The sequence below is a fragment of the Heliangelus exortis genome, chromosome 18 (assembly GCF_036169615.1).
Source record: "Heliangelus exortis chromosome 18, bHelExo1.hap1, whole genome shotgun sequence".
Classification (NCBI taxonomy): domain Eukaryota; kingdom Metazoa; phylum Chordata; class Aves; order Apodiformes; family Trochilidae; genus Heliangelus; species Heliangelus exortis.
In genome coordinates, this window is record NC_092439.1 from 330,583 (window position 1) to 352,642 (window position 22,060).

Here is a 22,060-nt window from a genome sequence, read left to right on the forward strand (position 1 = left end):
CTTGTCCCTTCCTTTATCCCATTCTTTCCCCTTTCTTTCCTTGCCCCCCTCTTCACACCCTTTTTTGCTTCCTTTTTCTTTGCCCTTTCTTTCCCTATTCCCTCCTTTCACCCCCTTTTTCTTTTAGCCCTTCTTCCTTTGTTCCACTCGTCACCCCTTTCTTTGCCCCCTTTTTCTTCACCCCCCTTTCCTCCTTGCCCCTTTCTCTGTCCCTTCTCTGTGTCCCCGCTCCCGGGGTGGCCATCTGGGCTCAGCCACAAGTGTTTTGGGGTGCTTGGTGCAGACAGCCCACCCAAGGTCCCTACCACAGGACACTGAGACCCCATGGAGGGAAAAGCTTTGGGGATTTTTGTCCCTCCTCCCCGCCCCCCCCCCCATGGTTCACAGTTCCCTTAATTTTTTGGAGGAGAGTTCTTCCCAGAAACCCGGGGGGGGAAGCTGGTGGGCCCAAGCTTGTCCCACTTGGCTCTGTCCCCTTGGAGTGACAGCCCCTGACAGGGTCCCAGTAGCAAACCCTTGTTCTTTGCCAAGGGATCCAACTCCCCCCCTCCCTTTCTTCCCCCCCTCCCCCCCCCCCAAAAAAAAAAAAAAAAAAAAGTGATTATGCCACTTGTTGGGGACATGGTTTGGGACTTGTGAAAAGCCCCGTGCCCATGGCACCCAAGAAACCTCCCCCCCCCACATTATTGCCCAAATCAAAGCCAATAGCACATGACCCTCCTCTTGGGACAATCACGATAATGCCGGCACCCCTCTGACACGTGGGTGGGACACACGTTCCTGTGTCCGGAGGGTGCAAGGATGTGCAGGTGCATTCGGGGAGGGGGGGGGTCCCGGCTGCGGGAGTATTTGCTGTTGTCATTCCACAGTCCGTGTCGCAGCTGCTCTCCTCGGTGGGCACGGGACAATAATGAATTTTCATCATGTCCCCAAGGCCCCCCCCACGCCCAGGGCTGCTGGGGAGCAGAAGCTGAATTTGTGTCCTCTGGCCCGAGGCCGGGCAAGCAGGTAACTCCCCCCCCCCCCCCCCGCCTTTGCTGAAGAGATGCAAAAACCGGGAAATAACGGCTTAATTTTCCCAGCCGTGGATTATTCACGTTCATCCACGTCCATCGTTCATCCCTCCTCCCCTTCCTGGCGGGACAGCCCTACGAGACACCGCCCATCCCCCCCGGGAAGGTTTCGCTTTCCCGGAGCTTGCTGCTTTCCCTACCTCTTTGTCTAAATGGGGCTTAATTACGAGCTAATTAGCCTCCCACACCTGTAAGGGAGCTGAGCAAATGGAGCGTTGGTGCCCTCTAGTTTCCCCAGCTGTGAATGTGGGGTGTTTTTTTGGTTTGTTTGTTTGTTTTTTTTCCCCCTAATAACGGATTTCTCGCCGCTTTCTCTGTCCCAGCCCCCTCAGCTTGAGGAGCGGGAAGGGGACAAAAAAAAAAAAAACAAACCCCAAACCCAAGAAGATAAAAACCCCGATGTCTTCGCCACCGGCACTGCGGGGGGGAACACAAACCAATAAATAACCAAGCAGCGGTGGAGTGAGTTGTGGGCGGCCTCAGCCTGGCTGAGCGCCCGCGACCCGAAAAGCAGCCGGGGCGGCGGGGTCCGTAACCCTCAGAAGGAGCGGGCCGGCCGCCCTCACCCTAATTAAGGTCTTGCTGTTAATTGCTGTTAATTACTGTTAAGCTTTGCGGGGGGCGAGCAGCAGCCTTCTGCTTCCCGGCGGCCCCACCGGCAGAGGCGGCTCCGGGGGTCCCAGCGAGGGGGGATCCCGGGGGTCTTTGCACCCAAGGAGAGGAGTCTCGGAGGTCCCTGCACCACCGGGATCTCCGCGCCCCGCGACGGGGGGGACCAGGGGGATCCTCGTCCGCATGAGGTGGATCCCGCACCCCCGCGGCCCCCGCAGCCTCCGCGCGGGAACGCACCATCCACCTCGCGGGGGAAAGGGTCGGGGGGTGGCCACGCCAAGATCCGCGTTACCCATCCCGCCCTCTCCGTCGGTACTCCGGGATCTCCCATCCCTTCCTCTCCCTCCCCACCTGCCCTCCAGGCAGGGGCAGGGGCAGGGACAGAGACAGAGAGCGCGGACACCGTTTTCCCCCCCCCGCGGCCCTCGTGGTTTCTCCCTCGGCGCTGCCGCCTGTTGGCGTGGAGACGCGCGGCTCCTGGGCACGCTCCGCCCCCACGGGGCGCCCATTGGTGAAGAGCCCGCGAGAGGCGTCTCACGATTGGCCAGCGGCGCCGTCATTCCTCTGTAGAGGGCGTGTCCTCCCGCGGGTGGGCGGGGCCGGGCCGGGCCGGGCCCCGCTCATTCATTCCCCGCAGCGGGGGCCGGCGCGCCGGGGCGGCGGCGATGCTGCTGCGGGCGGCCGGGGGGCATCGTGCTGAGCCCCGCCGCCGCCGCCCCGCTGCCGGCCCGTAACCTCAGCGGGCTAGGCGGTCGGGGCGACCGATGGGCCGGGGGTAGGCCGGCGGCGGCTGCGGCTGCAAGGGGTGGGGGGTGGGGGGGAACGGCGGCGATGCGGGCGGCAGGATGCCGCGGCTCCCGGTGAAGAAGCTTCGGAAACAGCTGAAGCTGTTGTTGCTGCTGGTTCTGCTCACCTTCGCCGTCTGGTTCACCTACCTCCACATCAGCCTGGTGCGCCAGGGCCGCGCCCTGCGCCTCCCCTTCGCCTACAGCAGAGGTAACGAGAGGGGGGGCTGAGGGTCTCGGTGTGCGCCCTCTCCTTCCAACCGGGAACAGCGCTGGGGGGCCCCTCCCGCATTCCCATCACCCCGGTTGCGAGGTCTCCGTGTGTTTTGGGGTCCTCCCCTCGAAGGTGGTGGGACTTAAGAGCATCCCCCCCTTGGTGCCCTGGGGGTGGGACACCGTCCCCCTCCTCGCTGCCCCCTCAGCTACCTTAGGGTTGGCACACCCCCCCCTGCTGTCCCCCAGCTCCATTTGGGCTGAGACCCCCCGGCTGCTACCATTCCCAAGCACCTCGGGCGGTGGGACCCCCACCCCATCCATCCCGCACCAACCAGGTGAGTCTCGGGAGAGCGAGACCCCACCTCAGCCTCACACCCCAGTGTTGGACCTCCAGGGATGGGGTGATCGGGGAACACTCAGGAGAGACCCCAAACTACTCGGAGGTTCTTCATTCCCCCCTCCTCGAGCGGCTCCGTCCTCGTTTTTCCGCCGCCGCTTGGCTGCGATGACAAAGAAAACCATTTATAGCCACCGGGCAGGGGCAAACCCGGCCCTTCCCAGCACTTTCTCAGCCTGGGCTTCTCCATCGGAAAAATCCCTTCCTTCTCCCACCGTACTTCCAGTGGCGATCTCCAGGGACCGGTACCACCCCGGGGTTCGTTGCTCCCGGTTTTACCCTCCTTGGGCTGCTCGGGTGGGATGAAACTTGGTGGAATATTTGCTGGGTGAAACTTGACTTGCGGTGACATTTCTGGTCGGACTGATGTCGCCTAGCGGTTTTTTTTGTTTGGTTTTTTTTTTGGGTTTTTTTTTTCCCCCCTAAACTAATTAAAACAGAAACATGAATTGGAGGCAAGAAACAGCTTTCCGGAGCGGGTTAGGGGCCGGTGCTGTGAACCCAAAGTTTCCCCCTCCATAGCAGCAGCATGAGCCTGCAAATTTTCGGGCCTTAAATGGGGGGAAATGGGGATAATGCTAATAATATGCTCGCGGGGATCCGAGATTGCGGAAGCAATCGGGAGATGCTCCGGCTTCCAGCGGGATAAACTGGATGGGGGGGCTGTAGGCTGGGGGGTCTGGGGGAGGCAGGGAAAGCACTGGGATGGGGACAGCGTTGGGGATGTCACAGTTTGGGAGAGGGAGGCTTTCCGGTGGCTTTTTTTGCTGCTCTGATGCTGGGGTTTGGATTCTTCCCGTGCTGTGGGGGGCACAGGGGAGGGTAGGGGGGATGTCTCCTCAGGCTGGTGGGAGAAGGAAAAGCTGGACCTCTTCTGGGCTGGATCATGCCCCACTCTGCTGTCCGAGACCGGACTCCTGGGAGATGCTGCTCCATGTGCTGGAATTTTCCAGTCGGTGCCTAAAGCCTGGGGGGGGAACGTGTGGCCAACCCAGGGTTCAGATCCTGCTGAGTCTTTCTGGGAAGCATGGTGATGGAGAGAGGAGTGGGGAGGAGGCTGGGGAAGGGGTTTGGGAAGGCGTGGGTGACCCCACATCCCGGTGCAGCAGCCAGCAGAAAGCCAGAGTGCGACAACCAGCGAATGTTTGAGTTGGAAAAATTTTGAATGGAGTAAAAAAAAAAAAAAAATTAAAAAGGCAATAAAAATATCCAAGGGAGAGGAAAAATATATTTTAAAGAAAAAGGACAGTGGGAGAGTTTTTGGGGGCAGAGGGAGGGGTTTGGGTGAGGGGTGGTGGGGGAGGATGCATGGTCCTGCAGCATCACTGCTTGGTTCTGGGCACAGGAAAGTTTGAGATTCACAGCTGATAGTTTTCTGGGGACCTGGCTGGGAATAATGTCCCCTTTTCTCAGATTGTACAAGGAGATAATTACCTTTCTCTCCCTAGCTGAATACACGGATTCCTCATCTGAACTAATGAGGCCTGAGGCCATTAGTTAGGAAACCGCAGGGAGTCAATGGGGTGGAGATGCTGGCGGGCCAGGTGGGGAGGCAGAAAAAAGGGAGAAAAAAAGATGAAAAGGGGAGGCTGGCCCTGCCTCCCTGCTCACTGGAATGGGGCTTTGGAACGGTGCAGGTGCCAGGAATCAGATTGGGGGGGGGGAGGATCTGCAGAGGGGGCAGTGTAGGATGCAGGTGGGAGTATGTTGGAGCCAACTCACAGCTAAAGCAGAAAACCCAGCTGGGCTTCTTGATCCCTGCCTATATGGGACCTTCTGGACTTGGTCTGGAGGAGCTGTGGGAGCAGGGGCAGACCCGGGTGGACAGAGGGCTCCCCAGAGTGCTTCAAGCCCCAGGCACAGGGTGAGCTGGATGCTCTCTGTCCAGCTCCATCCATCACTACCCGTGGAGCCTGGACCCGTCCTGTGGGGTCTGTCCTCGGCCTGGGGGCAGCAGGAGGGAGGAGTTTCCCTCTCCTGTGGGATTTGGCACGGGAGAAGGTTGAGGATGATGCTGAGCAGCGTTTTCCCCGAGCTGCGGGGGTTAACCCGGCAGTTCTGGCCGGAGCAGCTGCCTCAGGCACTTCGATTTTAATTGCGATGCTGAGAGGCTGCAAACCAAGGCCGGTTCTGTCCCTTTTCTCAGGGCTGCTGGGAGCAGGCAGGGAAGAGGATGGGAAAGAGCCTTCTGGGGAGGCTGGCTGTTGCTTTTCTCCCTCTTGGCATCACCCCACTCTCCCAACCCTGCTGGAAAATGCTGATTTCCCCAGCCAGACACCCCTGGGTGCTAGGGAAAGCTGGACCTGTCCCTGCTGACCAAAAGGGGGGTTTCGGGCTGGGGTTGGTGTTGGTTTCACCAGAGGGTTCCTGAACCCTTGTGCTGGCTGGGCTGTGGCCCATGCTGCCCAGGGCTCCTTGCCCTGCTCCTCTCAGGTGTCCCTGAATTGGCTCTTGGTCACCCTGAGTGTCCTGCCAGGGGCCAGCTGGACAAGAGGCAGACAGAGGGACAAGGGATGTGTTGCCCTTGACTTTGGCCTCTGGGGGGGCTGCAGGGTCCCTGCTGGAGGGGGGGATGTTGTGGGTGTGTTTGTGGCTCTGGTCTCTGCAGAAACCCCCAGACCCTGGGCCAGGAGATGTTTTCAGCAGATCCTGACCCATCCCAGCAGCTCCAGCAGGAGGAGAACAAAGCTCTCTCCCCAGCCCTGGAGGCTCTTCCATGGCCCAGAGCTTCAGTCCTTTTAGAAACATCAAAAAAAGGACATAAAACAACCTGATAAAAATATTCCCTGTCCTCTTTAAGGTGGGCATTTGCTGTCAGTCGGTTTCCCTCCTCTTGGGGCTGCTTTTGAAGTCTGTTGCCAGCAGAGCTGTTGATGCTCTGCAGTGAGCTGGGGGTCACTGGTTGCCTCTTCCAGGTCTGGGAGAAGGGTAGATCCATAGGGATGGACCTCTGGAAAGCCTGGCTGGCCAAGCCTGGGTTCTTTGCTGCACTAGGATGGAGCTCAGCAGCTTCTGGAGCACCCTGGAGGGGGCATCCACATCTCTGCTCCTCCAGCACAGCATCTCCTGGGGGTGTCCTCCAAGCTGGGGTGGTCTGGTGGCTGCTCCACCCCCAGCCCCAAGGGTTTCAGCATTGATTCCCATCGGGCTGGCTGCTGCTGGGGATGTCACTGAGCAGGGAAGCAGCACAAAAGGGGTTTGGTGGGAACACCAATGCTGTTGCTGTCACTGTCTGGGTTTTGATGTCTCCTCCCTTTATCTCTGCTTCTTCTGCTTCCCACAGCCCCACGGGCTCTGTTTTCTGTCCTGGGAGGATGTGGTGGGTGTTGGCAGCTCTCTGGGGCACCTGGAGGTGCTTGGGATGGTTCTCCTTGAGCTCCTCACTCTTGCCATGTCCCTGGAGCATCTGGCTAGAGCTGCTGCCTCCATCCCTCCTTCCTGGTGCCCTTGCAGTGTGGGGGAAACCTCTTGTGGGGGCTTGGCCTCCCCCTGGCATGGCTGTAGCTTCACATGCCACCATGAGTGTGTCCCTGTCCCCTCTCTTTCCACCAACACCTGTTTCCCAAGAACAGGGCTGTTACTGGTTTGTTTTGGCTTTTTTTTTTTCCCCACTCTCTCAATGGTTTGGTAGGGTTTGATTTCTCTGTTTCCATAGGGAGAGAGGGGATGGTTGGGATGGGTGAGGGAATCTTTATGGAAGCTGTGAAGCATTTCCCAGCTGTGCAGAGGGACTCAGGGGTAGCCAGGCTGGATGCTAGAGGTTTGTTCCTCTTCATCCACCCCTCTGGACTCGCAGAGCTCAGAAGCATCCTGCAGACATTCAGAGATCAGGATCAAACCTTGCTTGGGTGATGGACCTTAAAAGATGTCACCTCAGATTTGGGGTACTCAGCATCCTGCCCTTCCCGGTGCTTCCAGCATCTTTCTGAGCAGCCCATCCTCCTGGCACAGAGGCATCTGTCCCACCCCAGCTCCTCCTTCTCTTTTCTCTTGTGTTTATGTCCCCTGAGGTAGCACCATGTGCTCGTGAAGGTCCCCTGGCAATCTCCTGTGCTCATTCCAAGGTCTCCTGCACCAGCTGACAGTGGGAATTGAGGGAATTATCCCAGGCCTCAAACCACCTCCAGCCCTGGTCTGGACCACAGGGCTTGGTCTCAGTGGGATGCTCCAGCTCTGGTTGGGTTTTTCCTAAGTGTTCCCCATCTGCCTGATGGTCAGGACCAGCTTGTTCCACCCAACCCCCCATGGGACCCTTCCACTGGGACTGAGCATCCTGCAGGAGTGCAGGGGATTTTGGGAATCCAGCCCTGGTCCTTTGGGGGATGCTCCTGTGCTGGGTCTGGGATGGTGGTGTGTGAGCATGGTGTGAGCTGCAGCCAGCCCCCATGGAGACTCATAGGAACAATTAGGAGATGAGGGAGGAGGAAGAGCAAGCAAAGAGCATCTCTCACCACGTGGGAAGGTTTGGAAAGGGTCCAGGGGAAGCTGCCGGAGAACTCCCTGCTCCCAAACCCACCCGAAGAAAGGGGCTGTGTTCAGGGCAGTGAGCTGCCTGCTGCCAGCTCGGGGAGGAGGGGGGAGGCAGGGGCTGGGGTGTGAAAGGCCCCTCTGTGCTTCCCAGAGAGGGGGGGTTGCACCAGGGGTCCATGTGGCTGTGAGATCCAACGGGGAAGCTCTTCTCCATCCTCGTCTCAGGGACCTGCTGCTGGCCCTGGGTGCTGCCCCTCAACCACCCCTTCGAGCTCCTCAAACCCCTTCGAGCTCCTCAAACCCCCTCTCTTTGTGGTGGGATTGTATTTAGATGCCAACCAAAGTGGGGAGCACAAGCCCTGTCCTGCTGGACCTTGAGTAGGTGGCTGCTGGATGGAGCCTGGAGGTGGGATGGAGATCCACCAGGAGCTCCTGGCCTTGGGAGCCCCCAGGGCTGGACCCGGTGCAGCTGGGCTGGGGGGAACCTGTGGCTTTTCCCTTCTTTGCTCCAATTTATGTTGAGTAACCTCTCTCTGGTATCCCCGGTGCCTTGGGGGTGAGCGGGCAGGGGGTGGCCATGTCCCTTGGTGAGTCCCTCGGGAGCGGGGCCGTGATTAATCCACAGCTCAGCGTGGGGAGGGACTGACAATCCCGGGCAGTGGCTCTGCAGCCCCGGCGGGGCGGGGATGGGCTTTGTTCCCCCGGGATGGGCTTTGTTCCCCCTGCCTGGGCTGGCAGAGCATCCCCGGGGGGGGCTCAGGGGGTCCCACTCATCCCTGCCACGTTCCCCATCGCTGGGGCTTTGGGGGGAGGGGCGGTGGTGGGGAGCTGCCAGGAGAGCTGCCAGGGCTGAAGAATGGCCGAGAGCAGAAGAAGGGGCTTTAGAGCTTTAATTTCCTGTCCCCGCGGTGGGGAGGGGATTTCTGCGGCCATCTCCAAGGAGACGCCGGCTGCGCGCCCGCTGGAATACTAATGGGAGGGGTGGGGGGCTTCATGGGGCACCCCGAGACCCTCCTCAGCCTGGCCGTGGGGTATGAAGTCCCCACTCTCCAGTGTCCCCCATCCCGGGTCCCCCCTCTGGGGAGGTGGGAGCCCCCCGGGCTGGCTGCTGGGGGGAGGAGGAGGGACAGGGACACTTTGCCCCCTGCCATGTCTGGGTTGTTGTTTTGGGGGAAGTTGGTTATTTTAATGCTGGGAAGAGGGGGGATTTAACCCCACCCCCCGGCAGCTGAGGAAGGGGATGTGAGGGCAGGGGAGGTGGGCTGGGAACGATTAACACGGCTTGTGGTAATGAAGTTCTCCACAACGGGGCTGTCAGGGGTGTTGGGAAAGGGGGGCTTGGGGGGTGTCTGGGGCGCTGTGGGCAGAACTGGGAGATGCTCCAGGAAAATGGGGTCCCAGGGGATCCGAGGGTGCAGGGACATGTCCCCAGGGCTGGACGTGGAGGGACATCCCGTGGGAGCTGATCCCGGCTGCCACTTACGTCAAGGGCTGGTTGGGGGGGGAGGCTGTCAGTAATTAAAGCGGGCGCTGATGAGCAAGCGGCTTACTGCAAACGTGATGAGGGGAATGGCAGCCACAGCCCCTCCTTGCCCTGCCATCACCTCCCGGGCCCCTCCAGGGGTGGCAGCACCTGCCTGTCCCCAGGTGGGCAGCGGTGTGGGGATGGGGTGGCCGTGGGGGTGGCCGTGGGCTCACTCCTGCTCCCCTGGCAGATGGCGAGAGGATGGGGGAGGTGACGGATCCCGGCCGGCGGGCCGTGGCAGCTCGGGCATCGTCGCGGCAGAGCAACCCCGAGGACTCCAGTGAGAGCCAGGAGGAGGAGCTGATGGTAACCAAAGAGATGGGAAGGTCCCTGGGGGGTGGGTGGGCCAAGTCCCCTTCCATGGCCGATGAGAGCAGGATGCTCCAGACCTTGTCCAGCTGAGGAGAGCCAAGGATGGAGAGGGCACAGCCTCTCTGGTTCTGCTCAACAGCTCTCATAGGGTCTGAAAAAACCCCACTGAATCTTCTGCAGGTGTTGGAAAGAACCAACAAGGCCATTAAGACATCTCTAAAGATGAGGCTCCCTTTTTTACAAGGTGCCACATGGAAAAGGTCACAGAATTGTCACAATGGGGGAACACCTCTAAGATCATTGTGTCCAACTGTCAATATCCTTCCTGAAATGATATTTCAGGAGTGATGGGGATATGATACATCAGGAGTGATGGGGAGATCCCGATTGGACACCAGAAAATGTTTTTTAATTCTGAGAACAGTGGGAGGTTGGGATGGTTTCCCCAGGGGAGTGGTGGCTTCCCAATCCTGGACCCCAAGATTCAGTTTGACAAGGTGCTGGGCCATTGGATCTAAACCATGTTCCTACCTGGAAAGGTTGGACCAGGTGATCCTTGAGGCCTCTCCAACACAGCAGAGGAAAACTGTGTGCCCCTGAAGGCATCTGCCCCTCAGCTTCTCCGTGGGATTAACCTGATCCCTGTTAAAGGAGGAGCAGGAGCTGCCACAGCCCAGAGGTGGGTGTGGAGATTTCTTCTGCGCTTTTGGAGACGGAGCCTGAAATGTTCCATGTCCAGCAGCCTGTCAGGGCAGGCAGATCCTTTGGGTGAACAGAAAGCTCACTGTTTCCCTCCTTGGCAGAGGAAGAGGGACAAGTTCAGCCAGAACATTTTGAAATTCAGCTCCCTGGGACACCTTGCCAGTGTTTTTCTGCTCCTGCTTTCCTTTGAGAGCTTTTGCCTTGGTTTGGCAATGCTCAACATCCAAAATGAGACTTCTGGATCTAGGGAGACCTCCCACACCCAGGGTTGGGCTGCCCACATCCCCCATCTCTCACCTCTCCCTCCTTGCTTGGCAGAGTGACGGGCAGGACTTGGACAGATGGTTCTCCAGAGGCCAATGGCCCAACCAAGGCACCAACCACCCCAAACTCAACCTGACCAGGCAGGCTTTGCCCTGGAATGAGCAGGTAGGTGGGCAGGGAGCAGCTGAGGGGGTGATGGGGGAGGAGAAGGTCCATGGAGGACACCCAGCCCCTTGCTGGGGACCCTGCAGCCCATGTCCCTGCAGTGTGCCAGGCTCCAGAGCCATCTCCAGCTCCTCCCTCCTCCCATCACCCATCTGTGGGGCTCTGCCTGGTCCTGGAGTCTTGGCCATGGGGATGAGCTCCTTGAGCAGCCTCCCCAGCAGTCTATGTGGGTGTGCAAGGGGACATCTTCCTGCTTGTCTTCTCCAGATAGGTCTGGGATGGTCTCCTGGGTGGGATGTGTGTGTGCTGGGGGTGGGTGGTGGATGGGGTCAGGCTTTTGGGGGCATATTCAGACAACATCCCTTGCCCAAGTGTGCTTGGGAGCCAAAGGAGCAGCAGCAAGAAGGTTGGTGGTGTGGCCACCTCCTGGGTGGCATCCTCCTGGGGTTGGCATCCTGATCCTGGGGCTGATGAAGGGGTTGGAGCTCAGCATTCTGTCACTGCAGAAGGGCCAGGGCCAGGAAGGTGACATCCACATCCCAGCCTCCCCTAATGCTGTCCTTCGGGGGCACGGGGGGACCTGAGGAGGACACCCTGCTCATCTCCCTCTCTTGTCCCCAGTACAAAGGGAAGGCAAACCTGCACGTCTTTGAGGACTGGTGTGGAGGGGCTGTGAGGCACCTGAGGAAGAACCTCCATTTTCCACTCTTTCCCCACGTGAGTCCCAGGTCTGGTGGTGGTGGGTCTCATCTCTCTCTGGGTGCTGCTGGATCTCCACTGCCTGTGGGTTTGGTCCTCAAGAACTTCACTCAAAGGCTTTTGGGTTTGGTTCTGGGCAGGTAATTCCCAGCAGAGCAGGGATGGAAGGGGAGAGGGTGGTGTTGGGACCTTCCTGTCCCCTGTGGTGGCAGGGGCATGGGACCCTGGGAGGACAAGGAGGAGGGGGGCTTGGTGGGGTTGGTGCATCATCCTGGGCATGAGCTGTTGGTGGTCTCATGTCTGTCTGTCCTCTGCAGACCCGCACCACGGTGAAGAAGCTGGCAGTGTCCCCCAAGTGGAAGAACTACGGGCTGAGGATCTTTGGCTACATCCACCCCTTCAAGGATGGTGAGTGGAGGAGTTTCACCTCTTCATCCCCCTTCCTGGGCCACATGGGGACAGAAAGGCTCTTGGGGACAGTCCCTGCAGCCCTGGCTCAAAGGCAGGAGGGTCCTTCTGGAGCAAAGATCCCTTTTCCCTGACTGCTTTAAAGGGAGGTGAACCCCCGGTCCCATCTAGAAAGAGCGAGGGTGTGGGGTCTGGGGTGGCCCCACCATCTCCTTCCCTCCATTCCAGGGGGTTCTGTGGCTGAGCCCCACTGGGTGCCTCTGCCCTCACCTTCTCCTTTGGTCTCCCCAGGGGATTTCCAGTTCTCTGTGGCCTCAGATGACAATTCTGAGTTCTGGCTCAGCTCTGATGACAGTCCCTCCAACTCCCGCCTGGCTGCCTCCGTGGGCAAGGTCTGTGCTGTCCTTCCCCTTCCTGCCCTTGCCCCTTGGGAAACGTTGGGTGACTTCAGCCTGGTCCCATCCCTGCCCCCAGCCATCTCTGGTTGGGCTTCTGAAGGACCATTGGGCCCGTGGTCCCACCCTGGCTGAAGCTCCCAAAGACCATTTTATGTCCCAGAGTAGGGGGTTTAATGTTTGCTCCTGGATTTTCTTGGTGTTACCTTCTCTAAATGGAGACCCCATGGTCCATCATCACACCCATGTGTTTTTGGGACCATGGTGGTATTCTCTGGTGACAAGTTCTGAGTGCCACCAGCTGGGTACAAACAGCTCCTGGGGTGTGCTCCTGCCTCTCTGCAGCATGGCATGGTGCCTGGTGGAGTTAGAGGAGAGATGCTCATGGCCTGGTGGGGTTTGGGGCTCAAATCTGCTTGGCCTGTGGTGTCCCCAGAGCCCTCTCACTCTCCTCCCTCCAGCTGGGGACCGAGTGGACAGCACCAGGAGAGTTCACCAAGTTCAGCTCACAAGTCTCCAAGCCTCTACGGTGAGTATCCCTCCTCCCACTGCTCATCCTGGTGAGATGGAGACAGAGCTGCTGGCACTGACCAGTTCCTCCTCCCTGGGAGGAGCCCCCGGCCATGGTCTCTTCCCAAATGCCACGTGGGGTCTGGCCTGGGTAGGAGCTCCACCAACCATGAACCAGGTCCATGGCTTGAAGGTGCTGGGACTTCAGCCACTCTGCAGATGATGAGGTGGGGATGGGGGAATCTCATGGAGCTTCTCAGCAGGGGGATGAGGGAGCAGGTACCACATTGTGCTGCAGTCTCCTTGACAGAGGGAGGTTTAGCCACACGTGGGCAAAACAGGGAGGGTGTTCCTCCAGCAGAGGAGTGCCCATCACTGGTTTCTCACCAGCTTCTTCCCCCTGCTCTGCAGCCTCATGTCCTCCAGGCGCTACTACTTCGAGCTGCTCCACAAACAAGATGACCGAGGTTCAGACCACGTGGAAGTTGGTGTGAGTCAATGCCCCACATGCTCCTTCCAGGCCAGGGCTTGTCTTGCCCAGAGCCAGCACCTGGGCTCTTCCCTAGGTGCAGGAAAAGACTTTGTCCTGGAACAGAACCTCCATTTCCCAACCTCATCTCCCCACCACCCTGGGCTGTCCCTGCCCAGGATGCCAGGCATGGGCTGTGTTTCTTTGTCCTCATCCCATCCCGTCGTGCTGGTGACCTTTTGGCACCTGAAGTCCCTGCCCTCTGCTCCTGCCCTGCTTGTGTTCCCCCCATCATGGGTGCCAAGAGAGCAACCCCTCTGCTCCAGGGGTGATGGGACACCTGGTCCCACTTCTCCTGGGCCTCTTGAAGAAGGGCTGATGGGTGGGGTGGAAGGTTCCTGAGGGCTTCTTCTCACAGGAGTTCATGGGCAAGGAGAGCCCATGGAAGGTCAGAGCCCACCACGCTGGCTTGTGTCCCGGGCTCAGGGCAGGGAGGGAATGGGTCCCTTTTTTCTGGTGGTGGTGGAGCTGATGGAGTGGGTTCCCCCCTTTTCTTTTTTTTCTGTGCTCTTTGAGATGCTGTGAATTTCAAATCTGAACTTGTCTGCCCAGCTGTTGTCAGGAGGGGGGAAGCTGCTGGCTCCTTGGCCAATGTTTTGTCTCTCCCCAGCAGTCATTAATCACTGGAGTCCAAGGGGTGCCAGGAGAGCAGCAGAGGAGCTGAACCACCGCTCCCTTCCTCCCTCCTGTCCCAGCTCCCCCCTCCCGATAAGATCTTCGGCTCTGCCGGGCAAAACAAACAGCAGGGGCAGAGGTGTTTGTGCTGGAGGGAGGGAAACCTTTCAGATGTTCAGAAAGGAACCACAGCAGCAGCAGAGTGGGACCCTAATGCGTCTCTCCCCGGGGGGTTTCAGGGCTTGTCGGGACAAAGCACAAGGATGGGCTTTTCATCAGCTAAATCGGGGCAGGCAGCCGTGAGGATCTGTTCAAGCAACAAAAAACCTTCTCTGTTCCTGGAGACCCCTCCAGGCTCTGCCCACGCCTCCCCTCTGCCCTTGCTGCTGGTCCCAAGTCACCAGGAGGGGAGGCAGGAGACAGCCCTGGGTCTGTGCTGGGGCAGGTTCACTCCTCTTCCTCCCTCCTCTCCTGCAGGACTGGGGCTGGGATCTGTCCAGGGAGTGGAGAACAGGGATTGACACATCCCGGGGTGCAGCTGTTTCCCCCCCTGCTTGCTCTCCACCTCCTTTTTATTTGCTTCTAGTGGCGAGTTTTCCTCCCCAGCCTGAAGTTCGAGGTGATCGACTCCTCCTACATCTCCCTGTACACAGGTGAGGCCATGGCACACCAGCTCGGGGTGCAGCTGGGGGGAAGATGGCACCAGAGCTCGGGGTGGAAATGGGGTCCTGGAAAATAAGATTCTGCAGATCTCTGCCTCTCAGACCCACCAGAGCTTGTGCTGGGTGTCAGGAAGGGGCTGCGGGGGGTCGGGGTAATGTTGGGCTCATGGTTTGACCTTCCTGAGAGTGAGATGTGGAGGTGATGGTGCAGGGACCCCCAGCTCTGTTGTGCTCGGGTCTGGCTGCTGGCCTGCAGTGCTGAGGAGCTGTCAGGTGAGCAGGGATGGATGGTGTGAGGTTTAATTAAATCTATAGATCTTCTGCTGCCTGCCCCTCTTTCCTGGCAGCAAGATAGGACCTGATGGCTGGGTCCTGGGTCTGGCCATCAACCATGTCCTGGGAAGGGTCAATAAGGCAGGAGGGCACAGGGGGGATGGATGGGGAGAGGAGGGGTGCAGCTGGGATGGACCTGTGAGATAGGTGATGTGCAGAGAAATCCCCCCATGGACTGCTGTCTGTCAGGCCAGCAACATCCCGGGGCTGAGCCACGTGGAGAGCCCACAGCATGGGGACAACAGCAGCATCCTCCTCCCTGCCCTTCTGGTGGGCTTTTCCAGTGGGGAGCCTTCCCCATGGCATGCAGGTGGATCTGGGGTTGGGGTTCCCTGCCTGGAAAGGGAGCACCCTTGGGTGCTGGGAGCAGGCAGGGCTGCCTGGGAAGGGCTCAGGGCAGGCAGCTCCAAGTGTGGCCAAGGTGACCTCCCTGAGGGAGGTTGGTGTCACCCTCAGCCCTGAGCAGGAGGCACAACCAGCTCGTGTTGCATTATAGCTGCACCCCCATGGGGCCGAATGTTCTGGGTTCATTCCCATGTCCTTGGGAGTGTTCCCTGGAGTGTTCCCACCCCTGGTCCTTGCTGAGCGATGCTGTCTCCAGAGCTGGGGCTGCCTGTCTGGGATCAGCTGTGCCTTCATCCTCTGGAGCTTTTTAGTTGATGACAATCGTTAGGCTGGGGGGTCTCGGGGAGCTGCCAGAGGGTTCACCCTGCTGGGTTTGCCCTCCCCTTGGCCCCCTGGGAGCAGGAGGAGCCCATGATCCTCCCAACCCTGGTGGTGGGAGGGATGCAGAGGTTGGGAAGTGCCACCTTGGAGGATGCTCCCAGGTCAATGCTCCATCTGTGGTAGCTGGTGGGGTTCAGAACCTGTCCTGTCCTGCAGATGAATCCTCCCTGAAGATGAACCATGTGGAGCACATCCCCCAGACCTTGGCCAGCCACAGCGGGAGCCACCTCTGGGAGGCTCAGCGAGATGAGCACGGGGCTGACATGCTGAAGGCTGACCCCAGGGACACCTTCTTCCTCAGTAAGTGGTTAGGACCACATCTCCGTGGGGTCTGGGGGAGGAAGAAGGCAGGACCTGGCTGCCACAGGCACCTAGAGCCTCCCTCCTACCTCCTGCCCACCTCTCGGGTGGAGGCATCTCTGCTGGGGTGGTTTGTGCAGAGATTATCAGGTGGGTTGGGCTCTGGGGGTGGTGGGCACAGCTTGGGGCTGAACCACAGCTGCTTCTCCTCAGCCCCTGCCATCGAGGCCTCCCGAGTGGAGAATGTGCTGGTGCCCTGTGCCTACAGCCCCACATACGTGGTGAAGGATTTCCCCATCGCCCGCTACCAGGGCCTGCAATTTGTAAGTGTCTCCCCGTGGTGGGACAGGGTCAGCACTCGGGTGGGAGACGGGGTGAAGCAGAGCACTTTGCCCCCACCCTGGGACTGGAGTGTCTTAAAGTCCAGGAGAAAATGTCCCTGGCTGAGCTTTTCCACCTTGGCCCAGAGGCGGTTGGGTTAAAAGCCCCATGGGGTGTTTGAGATGCTGGGGGTCACCATGCTGGTGGCCTCAGGTCCCCAGCTCCTAGCCCTGCTGGCCCCTATGTCCCCCCACGACCCGTTCTCTGACAGTGGGATGGTCATCTCCCCAGGTCTACCTCTCGTTCGTGTACCCCAACGACTTCACACGCCTCACGCACATGGAGACAGAGAACAAATGCTTCTACAGGGAGTCCCCCCTCTACCTGGAGAAGTAAGTGTTGGGGGGCTGGAGTTTGGGAGGGTGCTCGGGGGAGGATGGGGCTGATGTCACCAGGGTGCTCAAGGAGCTGGAGAAAGAGTTCTGTGGTGATGCAACCTCCACCACCTGTCCCCAGGCTTTGTCCCCCATGGAAAAGCCACCTCCAGGCTGGCTCTTGCCCCATCTCTGGGGCACGTATCAGCTTGAGCCCTGGCACTGCTCCTGGATTTTGGGAATCCCAGCTTCTTCCGGAGCTGGGCTGGGCCTGCCCTGCACCTGGGGACATTCCTCCCTGTTCCTCACGTGTGTGTGTGTGTGTGTGTGTGTGTGTGTGTGTGTGTGTGTGTGTGTGTGTGCACGTCCCCCTGCCCAGACATCCTCCTCACCTCGGGGACCTCACCCCATCCTCTGTCTCCCAGGTTCGGTTTTTATAAGTACATGAAGATGGATGAGGAGGAGGAGGATCCCCGCCAGAGAGCCTTTCTCTTCCTCAGCCAAGACAGTGAGTCACTGTGGGCAGATCTCAGCAGATCCCAGCCCCCTGCATCCTCACCCCTTGGTCCCCTCCAGCATCCTTGCCCACCGGCCCCTCCCCTGGCACAACCCATTGGGATGCTCTGGCCCTGCTGGGGGGCTGGAGGAGGACTCTGCCTCCCCCCCCAGCAGTAACTCACACCTTCACCTTGCTGGAGACCAGCTCTGTCTCTCTCTGTTCCTTACCATGGAATCACAGATGGATTTGGGTTGGAAAGAACCTTAAAAATCACCCAGCCCCCTGCCATGCCCCAAGCCCCATCCAACGCTGCCAGGGATGGGACAATGCTCTAAAGTCTCCCCAGAACCTTCTCCCTCTCTTCTCCCTCTCTTCTCCCTCTCTTCTCCCTCTCTTCTCCCTCTCTTCTCCCTCTCTTCTCCCTCTCTTCTCCCTCTCTTCTCCCTCTCTTCTCCCTCTCTTCTCCCTCTCTTCTCCCTCTCTTCTCCCTCTCTTCTCCCTCTCTTCTCCCTCTCTTCTCCCTCTCTTCTCCCTCTCTTCTCCCTCTCTTCTCCCTCTCTTCTCCCTCTCTTCTCCCTTGGCTGAACACCCCCAACTCTCTCAGCCTGGCTCCAGAGCAGAGCTGCTCCAGCATCTCGAGGGCCTCCTTATCTCCTTGGCCCTTTTTGTCTGGGGCCAGCATGCTGCTGGAGGACCTTCTGGGTTCTTATGTCTGGCTTTACTCCCTAGATTTCCTAGAAGATGAGGAGGAGGGAGAAGAAGAGGAAGGAGTTGACAGCCCTGAGCCCACAGACCCACCTCCAAAGGCCAAGGAGAAGAACTCTGGACCGGTACCTGGAGCCAAAGGGAAGGAGACCCAGCCGGTCACTGGGGCTTATGGAGATGACCTGGACTACTACAGCTTTGGCCACAGGCTGGGCCAGGCACGGGCCAAGGCCAGCACCCCTGGGCAGCTGGGGAGATGGAGCACGTCCCTCCAGGCCAGCACCAGCCCCGCAGCTGTCCCCAAGGACCTCCGTGGTGAGGAGGACACGGGCCCCGCGCCGGAGCAGGTCGGTGGGCGGATGCTGCACTGGTTTCCCCGGGATCCTGGTGAGGCTGAGGAGGATGAACTGGGGCTGCTGGCATCCACAAAGCGTTCTGGGGCTCTGAACCTTCAGCCCCACCTCTCTGTCCCCATCTTTGGTGGAAAAGCAAAAATTCTGGGTCCCAGCAAGCCTGTGGCACCCAGGGAAGACAAAAAGCCACAGAAAACCCAGGAGAAGGTCTATGTGACCAGGCTGCAGCCGGGGAAACGCAAAGCCCCAGCCCAGGAGCCTGCCTTCCCTGGCATCTTCCTTTACCCAAAGCCTCTGAAGAAAGTCCATCTTCACTCCATGAGCCCACAGAAACATCCCATCTCCTCCAGCAAGCTCCGTGCTGTCCCTGGCCGACGGACTCCCTGGCTATTGAAAAACATCTCCAAGGACAGGGACCCTGCCCGGCGGAAGAGCCCCCGGGTGGGTGGCAGGAGGTGGGAAGGACCATCCAAGCTGGGGACTGAGGGGCAGGTGCTGCCTGGCATCCTCACTCTGAGGACTGAAGGGCTCTTCAGCAAGGAGACCCCTGAGGACACCACTCCTGCCCCGGGCAGGACAGCGGCCACCAGCGAATACAACTCCTCCGAGGTGAGGCGGGTGACATCCCTTCTGAAGGTGTCAGAAACGACGGCGTCCCAGCAGGAGGAGGGAAAGGGCCAGGAGGAAGAGGAGGAGGAGGAGGAAGAAGAGGTGTCAGACTACAGCTACGAGGCCGAGGAGCTGCAGCAGAGCTGGCTGGAGGACTCCATCAACTGGCAGAGGACGTTCAGTGTCAGCTCAGTGGACTTCGAGCTCCTGCGCTCTGACTGGAACGATCTGCGCTGCAACGTGTCGGGCAACCTGCAGCTGGGCGAGAGCGAGGTGGTGGAGGTGGTGGCACAGTACATGGAGAAGCTCAACGAGAAGAACGGAGGGTAGGGAGGGAGAGGGGGGAGGCTTGGGGGATGTGCCCTCACCCCGTGTGGGCTGGGGGAGCTGGGTGGTGGGTTCAGGACAAGCCCTGGAGCTGCGAGGAGCAGAGCTCTGGGGGAGGGGGCTTTCATTTCTCCTTCCCCTGCAGCATCTACACCCTCCTGAGGATCATCAACGTGGAGAAGCGTCGGGACACGGCGCGGGGGAACCGTTACCTGCTGGAGCTGGAGCTGTCAGAGCGGGGCCAGAGGACGGTCCGGCTCTCTGAGTACGTCTACGTCCTCCTGCACCAGGGCAAGCAGGACAGCAGTGCTGAGGCCAACCCTGAAGGACCAGCCCTGGGGGCCACTGAGCCCCAGCCCAGCACCTGGAGCCTCCTCTATGGAAAGCCCGTCCTGTGCCGGCCTCTGCGGCTCAGCTGGAGGCAGGACGTCATGGTGCACTTCGTGGTACCTGGTAGGTGGCAGCAGGACCTCTCCAGGGTCTCTGCTGCTCCCTCTGCCTTCTGGAGGAACACGACCCCTCTGCTCCCTGGTTGCACCCTCCAGGATGGCCCTTAGGGGGGTGAAGTTTTCATCTCAACCCTTCTCATGAGAAGCTGATGTTCTCTTTTCTCATGATGGGGGGGCTGTTGGTTTGGCTGGGGAAGGGGTTGCTCTTGAGACCCCCGTGGTGAGCCTGAGGGACATTTGTGTCTATGTTTGGCAGTGAAGAACCAAGCCCGCTGGGTCCAGCAGTTCATCTCAGACATGGCCCACCTCTACGAGGCTACAAAGGATGCCAACTTCAATGTCATCCTGGTGGACTTTGACAGCGACGACATGGACATTGAGAGAGCCCTCCAGGACGCCCGTCTGCCCAGGTAACCCATCCCCACAAGCTTGGGGGTCCTTCCATGCACCCCTGGAGCTGCCAGAGGGGGTCTGTGGGGTTCCTTGTGGGGGGACAGGCCAGCCTGGTGGTGCTCACCCAACCTGCTGCTCCTCCTCCATTTTGGGGTTTAAACTTGTTTTCCACATGGATGAGTTGGGGATGCAGAAACTTCTGCCTCCCCAGGGGGGACCCTCAGCACAAGATGGAGGTACTCGACTCCCCTCCTGAGAAGGTCCCCTCTCCTTGCTGGTGGTGCCTGTCCCTCTCTTGGCTGTGTCCCTGGGTCAGCAGCACTCAGCACCATCTCTCTCCTCAGGTACCAGTACCTGCGGCGCACGGGGAACTTCGAGCGCTCGTCTGGGCTGCAGGCTGGTGTGGACATGGTGGAGGTGAGCTGAGGGAGAGGGTGTGGAGCCATGGGACAAGGGGTGGTGGCCTTAGGCTGGAAGGAGGGAGATTTAGGCCAGGCATGAGGAAGAAATCCTTTGGTGTGAGGCTGCTGAGCCCCTGGCCCAGGTTGCCCAAGGAAGCTGTGGCTGCCCTGTCCCTGGCAGTGTTGAAGGTTGGATGGGGTTTGGAGCAACCTGGGGTGGTGGGAGGTGTCCCTGACCATGGAAAGGGGGTGGGACAGGATGATCTTTAAGGTCCTTTCCAACCCAGCTGAGTCTGGGAGTCTGGTCTATGACCAGCCCTCTCCTTAGCTCCTCTCTCCTGGAGCAGTTTCACCCTGATCCTCCCTGCTTGTGTCTGTCCCCCTGGCAGAACGGGCACAGCATCGTGTTCCTCTGTGACCTGCACATCCACTTCCCCCCCAACATCCTGGACAGCATCCGGAAGCACTGCGTGGAGGGCAAGCTGGCCTACGCCCCCATTGTCATGAGGCTGAGCTGTGGCAGCTCCCCACGGGAGCCCAATGGTGAGCGGGGTCCCCTCCAGCAGCACCCAGAGAATGTCCCCTGCCTGCCTCAGGAGAGCTGCAGGGCTGGGTCTGGGGGGGGGTGAGACGGGGGGGTTGGGTTTGCTACAACATGGTGGGGTTTGAGACTAAGGGTGCTGCTCAAGGCATGTTGGGTGTGATGCCCCCCAAAACACCTCTGCTCTGGAGCCAGGGGGAGAGAGTTGGGGGTGTTCAGCCTGGAGAAGAGAAGGCTACAATGGGGAAACCTCAGAGCACCTTCCAGGTCCTGAAGGGGCTCCAGGAAAGCTGGGGAGGGACTGGGGACAAGGGCCTGGAGGGATGGGACCCTCCGAGGGGGAAGGGTTTCCATTTGCAAGAGGGGAGATGGAGAGGAGATCTTGGGGAGGGAGGGAGAAATTCTTTGGGGTGAGGGTGCTGAGCCCCTGGTTGCCCAGGTTGCCCCCAGAAGCTGTGACTGCCCCAGCCCTGGCAGTGTCTCAGCCCAGGTTGGATGGGGCTTGGAGCACCCTGGGCTGCTGGGAGGTGTCCCTGCCATGGAAGGGGGATGGGACTGGATGAGCTTTAAAGTCACTCTGACCCAAACTGGTCTGGGATTCTAAACCAGTCTGTCACCCACCACCCATGGCTGGCAGCAGTGAGGATGGTCCCATGGTGGGCTGAGGGGTTGGGATGGGGCATTCCTGTGGCTCCTGGATTGGAGGTGGCATCCTGGGGACGTGGTGTCCCTCCACACCCTTCACCTCATGGCTCTCCCAGGTTACTGGGAGGTGAATGGCTTTGGCCTCTTCGGCATCTACAAGTCGGACTTTGACCGTGTGGGTGGGATGAACACAGAGGAGTTCCGGGACCGCTGGGGCGGAGAGGACTGGGAGCTGCTGGACAGGTGAGGTGGGACTGGGTGTGATGGGCCCATCCCCTGGGAGACCTGCTGTCCCCTCCATCCAGTGGGATGAGGACTGGGACCAGGAGCACAGCTGCCTCTTTGGGAGGGCCAGATGCATTTCCTGCATCCCTGAGCGCCTGTCCCTCTGTCCCCCTGCCCGTCCCCCTGCCCGTCCCCCTGCCCGTCCCCCTGCCCGTCCCCCTGCCCGTCCCTCTGCCCGTCCCTCTGTCCCTCTGCCCGTCCCTCTGTCTGTTCCTCTGCAGGGTCCTTCAGAGCGGGCTGGAGGTGGAGCGCTTGCGTCTCAGGAACTTTTACCATTACTACCACTCCAAGCGTGGCATGTGGAACGCCCGCAGCAAGAAGCCACCCAAGGACTAAGGCCCGTCCCACCAACCCCTGCAGATGGGCCACCACTGGCACACGGCTGTCCCCAACCTCCGCCCATGATCCCCAGTGGTGTCCCTGAGGGCACCTCTCAACAAATCTTCGTTTTTTTGGGGAG

At 59.7% G+C, this 22,060-nt stretch overlaps 1 protein-coding gene across 1 annotated transcript; it reads left to right on the forward strand.

Annotated features, from left to right (window-relative positions):
- Positions 1–2,484: 2,484 nt before the first annotated feature.
- On the forward strand, positions 2,485–22,060 carry B4GALNT4 (beta-1,4-N-acetyl-galactosaminyltransferase 4). Its single transcript, XM_071761919.1, has 20 exons — positions 2,485–2,681; positions 9,269–9,384; positions 10,411–10,521; positions 11,143–11,238; positions 11,538–11,628; positions 11,920–12,020; positions 12,485–12,552; positions 12,945–13,023; positions 14,264–14,330; positions 15,555–15,698; positions 15,912–16,021; positions 16,311–16,411; positions 16,819–16,901; positions 17,622–18,885; positions 19,032–19,339; positions 19,592–19,745; positions 20,073–20,145; positions 20,519–20,672; positions 21,432–21,558; positions 21,822–22,060. The coding sequence occupies exons 1-20, from the start codon at positions 2,531–2,533 to the stop codon at positions 21,934–21,936; spliced, it is 3,513 nt and encodes a 1,170-aa protein (XP_071618020.1). The 5' UTR covers positions 2,485–2,530; the 3' UTR covers positions 21,937–22,060.